The 8,467-nt window shown below is 68.7% G+C and overlaps 1 protein-coding gene across 1 annotated transcript; it reads right to left on the bottom strand.

Moving 5' to 3' along the window:
* Positions 1–3,176: 3,176 nt before the first annotated feature.
* AURANDRAFT_62037 (hypothetical protein) lies at positions 3,177–7,346 on the bottom strand (the record flags this gene model as incomplete). The annotated part of the gene is made up of 1 exon (XM_009035994.1): positions 3,177–7,346. The coding sequence occupies one exon, from the start codon at positions 7,344–7,346 to the stop codon at positions 3,177–3,179; it is 4,170 nt and encodes a 1,389-aa protein (XP_009034242.1).
* Positions 7,347–8,467: the final 1,121 nt, after the last annotated feature.

Here is an 8,467-nt window from a genome sequence, read left to right as displayed (position 1 = left end):
CCTGCGTCGCGAAGTGCGACTGGGCCTGGGCGAGCTTCTGGCGGAACTCGGCGAGTCCGGGGTCGACGCGGAGCGATTTCGCGAAGCTCGTGTCCGCGGCCTTGGTCGTCACGGGGGGCAGGCCTACCAAGCATGACGGTAACGAGTTCTCTTCGTTTTCCCGGTCAAAATCTCTCAAAAATCGTCACCGCCACAGGACGCTGGGGCAGGCCAAAGGCCGGCGTCGTGATGACGCGGACAGTCGCGTTGGACTGGAGCTTCGGGCAGAACGTCTGTCCGCAGCAGTTGCCGAAGCAGCAGCGGGAGAAGCACGTCTCGCGGCCGTCGAGGGTCGTCTCGACGTTGGCACCGGAGAAGCGCTCGATGGGCGCCCAATACATAGCAAACTCCGTGACCTTAAAGAGGTCGAGGCAGCACTCCGTCGCCGCGAGGATGCAGCAGGGGTCGTTGGACCTGCGAGGGCGGCGGCGTCGGACCCCGGCGCGGAGCGGCGTGCGCGCGCGGCGGGCCGGCGCGGGGTCGGACCGCTCGTGGAAGGTCACGATCGTCGAGTTCGTCAAGAGGAGGCGCTCCCGGGAGAAGTAGGGGCTCAGGCCGCAGGAGAGGGCCCATGGGACGTTCGGGAAGCACGGCCACGTCTTGTTGCGGCACGTCGTGATGCAACAGCAGATCGGCGGAAGGTCGTCGTAGACCTTGCCCTCGTAGGACGCGAGCTTCTTCTCGCCGGGGAACAGGGGCCTGTGACACCTCTTCATCTCAGAAAGTGGAAAGTGACGCCGCATGACGGGCATGGTCCGCTCTTCGAGGCTATTGACGGTGATGTCCGGGACCTCGAGGGCATTCGGAAAGGCGACGCTCCGCGACGGCGTCCTGGCGAGCGCGGAGAGGAACTTGAGCCGCTTCGGGAGCTTGATGTCGCCAGTAATCGCCGTCTCGCCGCCCTCCTCCGCGCGGGCATCGCATTGGTAGAAATTCAGCTCGATGACCCCGCAGTCCGTCAAAATCGCGCCCTGGAGCCACGCGCGGCTCCGTTTCACGTAGCCCGCCCGGACCTCCGCGGGGAACAGGCTGCGGGTGAGAACGCCCTTGGTCGTCGGGCAGCAGCAGTTCATCGACTCCGGGAGGAAGAGGGAAAAGCACGAGTCGTCGCGCACGACCGCGGAGACGACGACGCGCTTGGTCGTCAAGAGGATGCCCGTCTTGTACATCAACTTCGGCCGAATGATGTAGAACCTAGTTTCAAAAGGGTCAGGTTCTGGTTCTGGCTCAGACTCGGGCTGAGAAACCAGTAGTACGGGCAGCACGCGAGCCCGAGGCCCAAAAAGATGACTCCACCGCCGACCGGGCCGCCGGCGTCGTCCGACTCGCTCGCGACGATGAAAAGGATGAGCGAGAGGAACAAGGCGAAGGCGCCGAAACCGACGATGGCCCGCTCGTAGCACTCGAGCTCGTAGCGCTCAGACGTGGAACCGAGGATGGCCTCGCCCGGCGAGAGCTCGAGGGACGCGGGGATCGTGCAGCTGTGCTCCTGGACCGTGTCGAGGCCCGCGAAGTCGGCGTTCCGCGCGCCCGGCGGCTGCTCGAGGCCCTCGGCGCCCTCAGCGGACCACACGTCGCCGCGCGACCCGGCGACGAGGGCCCCGAGCTTCGCGACGATGGGCTCGAGCTCGGCCATGCAAGCCTTGGCCGACGGGTGCTCCACGTCGCGGATGTCGTCGGACTCCTTCATCGACAGGATGTCCACGTAGGGGATGGACTGGGGCCGCCCGTCCAGCTGCTGGGACCAGGCCATCGGCTCCGACTCGGACCCCCCAACGCCGAACAACTCCTGCACCTGCGCCACGAAGGTCCGCGCGCGCCGCGTCTCGACGGCGCCCCCCTTGGAGTCGTCGAACTGGCCGAACTGGACCCGCGCGACGGCCTCGTAGGTCTCCGCGCAGCAGCAGCAGCCGCACAGGAACCCGGGCGTCAGCGTCGCGACGACGTTGATCTCGCGCACGGTGTCGAGGCCGTAGCTCTGGGTGGACCTACCAGAGGCATCGGTGGCGATGTTCCATCGCTTTCCCGGTCACAATCGCTCACGTGATGCTGTTGTACTTGGTCGCGATGGCGCACCAGAGCGGGCAGCAACACACGAAGACAGGCCAGGTGCACCTGCGAGGGTCGGCCTCGGCGCCCGCGCCGCGCCTCGAGGCCGAGTCCGAGACCGAGCCGAGCGCGCGCTCCGGGAGGTGGACGCCGGCGCGGCGCCCGGTCTGGCAGAGCGTCAACAAGCCCGCGAGGACGGGGATGCTGCCGAACGGGGGGATGCACCAGAACTCCCAGCAGGTCATGTTTTCTAGAGGACGCGCGGAATGAGTCCGAGCGGCCGCGGGCGGGCGAACGCGCGGACGCGGGGCGCACTGATCTTCGTCTGTTCGACCTCGGTCGCCCAGACCAGCAGGCGGCAGTGATTCGTGAGCACCATCACGCCGCGCTGCATCGAGATGAGCTTGGGCACGCAGCAGCGGATTCGGTAGCAGTACTGGAGCAGGTAGTAGTAGGCCGCGTAAAGTCCGAGCGTGCAGATGCTGAGGCACCAAAACTTGCAGCGCGAGACGAGCACGCCTGCGGCGGGGAAGGGACCGTCGGTTCCGGGACCGCGAGCGCGCGGGCGGCGCCCTCCGCGGCGGCCGAGCGGCCTCCGCCCGAGCCGACGGGGCCCGCTCGGCCACCGCGGAGTGGGGGTTTCGCAGCCCGCAGAGGCACTGGAAGCGCACCCGGGATGTGCACGTTATAGGCGTACAGAACTCGCTCGCCGGGCGCGAGCTCGTAGGCCAGCGACTTTGAGCTGTCGGTGCTTTCGTTGTCGTCCAGGCCCTTGGCCAATCCCGCCTGATTCCGTGTCTTCTGGCCCAACAAACCTGCCTCCGCATCGACGATCTCCTCATCCTCCTCGAGCGCGTCGTGCTCCTCGACGTCCGTCTGCTTCTTCTTCCCAAAGGAGAACATCGCGCTGTGCTTGGAATGCCGTGCCGTGCCGCGCTGCGTGAAGTTCGCGACGCGCCGTAGATCGCGCCGCGATTCCCGATTTCGATGAAAGATGATACTTCACTTGCAACATGCCTTCAAGGCTCCTTCAATAGCGTGTGGTGCCGGCGCCGGCGGTCCACTGGCCCACCCGAATGGTATGTTCCTTAGGAGATCGCGCAGCCGCCCTGCTTCTTCTTCTTGTTGTCCGGCGGGCCGCCGCCGGGCCGGTCCGGGGACGCCTGGCGCGCCTGGAGCGCGTCGAGGTCGTCCCGGACGCCTGGCGCGAGGTTGTCCCGGAGGAGCGCGCCGCCTGGCACGAGGTTGTCCCGGAGGAGCGCGCCGCCTGGCGCGAGGTTGTCCCGGAGGAGCGCGCCGGCGTCCGGCCGCGCGGGCGGCGCCGAGTGGCGCGGCTCGACCCAGGCGACGGCGTCGACGACGTCGGCCTGGACGATGAGCGGCGCGGCCTCGACGTCGGCCGCGAGCGCGGCCGCGAGCGCCGCGTCGTCCGCCGTGTCGGGCCGCGGCGGCGGCGGCGCGCGCGGCGACTGCCCCGCCGCCGGCGTCGTCCCGGGCGTCGCCCACGCCGGCGCGAGGCCCGCGGGCGTCTCGCGCGGCGACGCCTCCGCGGCGGCGGCGCTCGCCGCCTGCGCGCGAGCGAGCTGTGCGCGGAGCTCGACGATGACGCGGTCCTTGCGCGCGAGGTCGTCGCGGAGCAGCGCGACCTCGCGGCCGCTCGCGTCGACGGTCCGCGCGAGCTCGCCCTTGACGCGGTCGAGCGCCGCCCGCTCCTCGCGGATCAGGGTCGAGCTCTTTTCCCGCTCCTCGCTCCGCGCGGCGTCGACGCGGCGCGTCGCGTCCTCCTCGACGCGGTCGAGCCGGGACTGGAGGCCGTGGTGGCGCTTCTTGAGCTCCGCGCGGATCTTCTGCGCGTCGTGCGAGAGCGCGACGCCGTCGTGGCTCGCGATGTGGTGCTCGTTGTCCGGGTCGACCTCCTCCATCCACGCGTCGAGCTCGAGGCGCAGGGGCTCGAGGGCCGCGTCCACGTCCTCCTCCTTCTTCGACACGAGGTGCCGCTTCTTCTCGAGCTCCGACGCCGTCAGCGCGTCGATCTCCGTGACGAGCTTGAAGTACTCCTTCCCCGCGGCCTCGAGGAGCTGGATCGACGTGCGGAAGATGGAGTAGCTCTCGTGGGCGCCCCAGTCCTTGCGCACCATGAGCATGTCGTTGTGGATGAGCTGGAGCTCGCAGATGTGGCCGACGTCGCCCGCGCCGTGGGTCCACCGCTTGTCCGACGACACGAAGCGGAAGTTGATCATCGCGTCGGCCCAGCCGCCGGACGTGGGCTCGATGAAGCGGTTCTTGACGCGGACGATCTCGATGCGCTGGTCCATGACGACGTCCGGCGTGTCGGCGTCCGTGACGTCGCAGCACTGGAGCAGGAGGAGCGCGTTCTGGAGGTGCTTCATGTTCTCGAAGCGGAGCGAGCCCCGGACGACGTCCAATAGCTCGGCGACGTGGGCCCGGTCGTAGCCGCCGCCGTCGGGGTGCATGCCCATCTTCTCCGCGATGCGCCAGAACCCCTTGATGGTGCACTTCATGTACGTGCCCTTGGACTTGTCCGCGAGCTTCGTCAGGAAGGCCACGTACTTGTCGCGGACGCGGCACGCGCCGCTGTAGAGGCCCCCGAGGTCGTGGGGCTCGGGCTGCCGGGCCTTGTTGACGTTGCCGTCCGCGTCGCGGCCGCGGCCGCCGTCGGCGATGACGACCATCTTCTCGAGCGTGTCCTTGACGACGCGGTTGTAGATCGCGCGCTCGTCCTCCTGGATGCGCTGGTGCGTCTCGAAGTACAAGTGCTTGTGCGCGCGGCAGGTCTCGTAGTAGGACTGCTTGAGCTGCTCCGCGTGCTTCCTCGCCCAGGCGACGTCGTGCGCGAGGTACGCGCCCGTGGACTCGTGGAACGCCGCGAGCGCCTCCGTCTCCGCGGCGCTGAGGCCGCCGACGTGGAGGAAGCGGTAGGAGCCGTTCTCCTGGCGGTTGATCTCGTCGAAGAAGAGGTCGAAGACGCGGACCATGGCCTTGACCTCCTTGCGCTGCGCCGGGAGCTTGAAGTCCGCCATAGCCGCGCCCGACGCGCCGGTCGCCTCGATGTCGCGGACGCGCCTCTCGCCGAGGCGCTTCACGTAGTCCGCGAGGTCCGTGGCGACGACGGCCAGCGTCGACTCGCGGGACCCGAGGCGCTGGGCGAGGACGTCGCAGACGCCGAGCGCGCGGACCTGCCGCTGCCGCTTCTCGTTGTCGCCCGACATGACGATGACCTCGGCGACGACGTAGACGGCGTAGGAGATCTGGAGCCAGCAGCCGGCCTGGTCCATGTTCGGCACGCGCCACTGGGAGATGATGGCCTCGGCGAGGGCGAGGCAGAAGCCCACGACCGCGACGATCACGGTCGCGATGGCGTCGACGACGTTGAAGATCTTCGCGCGGGCGTGGATCGCCGCGAGGTGGGTCTTGTTGTTCGCCCGGGCGATGCCCTCGCGCCCGTCGAGGGGCGCCGCGGAGCCGCAGGTGCCGAAGGCCCAGGGCCCGTGGCCGAGCGCGAACGCGCACGCCGTCAGGGACCACGCGCAGAAGAGGCAGTTCGTCGGCGCGAAGAGCTCCGCGCGGCACGCGGTCGCGTAGGGCCGCGCGACCGCGAGGCCCGTCAGCGCGCCGCCGTAGGCGAACTTGACGGCGAGCTGCCAGAAGCGCCGGAGCCGCTCCTTGCCCGTCAGCCGGCCCGTGTCGTCGTAGTGCTGGAGGTTCTGGACCTCCGTCGTGCACGCGAGCCCGACGGGCAGGAGCAGGCAGACGACGAGCCACAGACTCGAAAAGACCGCGCCGCCCGCGTCGCCCGGGAACTCCTCGTCCCACCAGTCCTCGTAGGCCTCGGACGTCCGCGCGGGGTACTCGCAGAGGCAGTTGCGCTGCTTCCGGCAGGGCGACACGACGGCCATGGAATTCTTCGGCGAAAAGAAGAAGACAGCGTCCGCGTCCTCGCCTTTGCCCGGCCGCGAGAAGCGCTGGCAGCCCGTGCCGTAGATGATGCACTGGCCGTTCGCGACCTCCTTGTGTTCTCCGCTGGGCCGCTTGTCGCTGTTCTCCGCCTTGTGCTGCTTCCGGTAGTAGGACTTGCGCCCGCCGAAATCCAAGTCCATGCCGCGGCGGCCGTTGCTCCAGAGCCAGCCGCACTCGTGGCTCACCTTGCCCTTGCGGCCGATGCCGAGCTTGCCCATGCGGCCGTGGTGCGCGCCGACGTAGCCGAAGATGCGCTGCTTCATGGTGTCGACGGCCGCCCAGTCCGTCTGCGCCGTGCCCTCGTCGCCCTGGCACAGGCCCCCGTAGACGGCGCCGGAGGAGACGAAGAGCGACAGCCAGTAGTCGAACGCGCGGCGGTCGCGGCCGGGCAGGGAGGTGAGCGACGCGCCCTTGGACGCGCAGTAACTCTCGCAGCCGCCGTGGTGCCGCTCCACGGTCGACCGGTGCAGGCAGACGCGCGCGTGGGGGCCGTCGGCGTTGCCGGCGCCGTCGTCGTCGCCCGCCTCGTCGAGGCGGCGGCGGCGCGCCGCGGTCGGCGGCACCGTCGCGTAGGTCGGCGCCAGGGACGGCGCGCTGGACGGGACGGACGTCGGCGCCGACGTGGGCGCGGCCGTCGGGCCCGCGGTCGGCGCGGCCGTCGGACCCGCGGACGGCGCGGCCGTCGGCGGCGCCGACGCCGTCGGCGCGGCGCTCGGCTGGAACGCGGACGTCGGGCCCGCCGTCGACGGCGCGGGCGTGGGCGCCGGCGTCGTCGGCGCGGGCGTCGTCGGCGCGGGCGACGGCGGCGCCGACGGCGCGGGCGTGAGCGACGGCGGGGACGTCGTCGGCGGTCGGGTCGGGCCGGGCGTCGGCGCGGGCGTCGCGCGCCGCGCGCGGGCGTCGGCGACGTAGTCGTCGAGCCAGGGCGCGTCGATGCGGCTCCACTGCTCGCCGAGCGCCGGCGAGTAGCACGCGTCGTCGAAGAGGTCGTCCGGCCCGTGGCGCTCCTCCTCGTAGCCGGGCTCGGCGACGTAGTCCGCGTCGGCGCTGAGGAAGGCGACAGCGAAGATTATGAGCGGGATGAGCAGGCCGATGATGATGGCGCCGCAGCGGCCGGCGTAGTTGATCTTCGGCGCGACGAACTGGCGCCGCTCCGCCTGGGCGGCGATGAGGGCGTCGATGTCGACGATGGCCTCCTCCAAAGTCCACGCGCCCTTGCTGTGCGACTTGGGCTCCTCGACGATGGGGTTCTTGGCGTCGCGCTCGTCGTCGTCGGCCATGGCGGGCGGTTGGGTGTTCTATGTCTTGTTTTGATCTCTCATCGTCCGCAGAGAACGCAGCAAACCCCGCCGGGCAGCATGGATCCGGGCAGCGGTTCGAATCGTTGTGTGCAACTTTGGAGCATGTTGACATCAACACGACTACAGGGAGGATTTTTGGTCATCGACAGGCTGATTTTGGCCCGGCTTGGGGCCTCTCTCCCGGTCTTTCCCGTCGGCCAGCGACCACGAGGCGCCCACGTCCGCGCCCTCTAGGGCCCTGAAGCCCGTAAATTACGCCCTTAATGCGCAAGAAAGTCGGCGGGCGGTCTAGGTTCAACATCGATGTTGCAGTGCAACAAACCCAGGTTGAAGTTCAAACATGAGCAAAAGCCGGTCTGTGTCGCTAGATTTGCGTACCACCAGTCGCAGCTGCGTCGTAACGACGCTGGGGAGCGAAACATTGCTTTGGATTGACTCGATTCGCGCAAAAAACGGTCACCCATGCCCTCTCGACGAGGGCGGTCTCGAGCGGTGAGCGCGTACATGCTTTGCGTCGAGTAGAACATCGAGGTAGTGGCGATCCATGTAAACTGAGCTAGGTTCTGGACCGAAACGTGCTGTCCAATGCTTAAAAGCGTCCAATTTGGTGACGCGCGCGCGGACGGACCACACGCCCCGTGCGGGACTCGTTCGACGTCTCGGGCTGCCTCCAGCGAGTCGGCGCGGCGGACCGCGGTCGCCGCGCGGCGCCCGGGCGGTCGCGCCGTCCTCACCGGTCCGAGACCCGAGCGCGGGCACAATTTGACCGGCGGCGAGCACGATCTTGCGCTGGAACACCGACAGCCTCTCAGGCGCCGATTTCGGCGAGATGCTGCCGACCGCCGATTTCGTCGCTGGAGCGGCCCGATCTCGACACGAACGTCGAATTAGTGGCGATGCATGTAAACCGAGCTAGATTATGATGCTATTAACAAGTCCTAAACGGGGCTGCCCCATCGTCGACCGGCTTTGAGGCGCGCGCACGCTGTCTTCAACATGTTGTTAACTAGGAATCCACCCTGTAGTCCGCTCGAATCCGCTCTCCGCTTTGCTGGACCCCTCCCGAGAGCGCTCCGCGTCGTCCTGTCGTTCATGGCAAA

This window comes from Aureococcus anophagefferens (assembly GCF_000186865.1).
Source record: "Aureococcus anophagefferens unplaced genomic scaffold AURANscaffold_4, whole genome shotgun sequence".
Classification (NCBI taxonomy): Eukaryota; class Pelagophyceae; order Pelagomonadales; family Pelagomonadaceae; genus Aureococcus; species Aureococcus anophagefferens.
The sequence above is the reverse complement of the archived record's forward strand: the minus strand, read 5'-3'. Positions and strand labels throughout refer to the sequence as shown.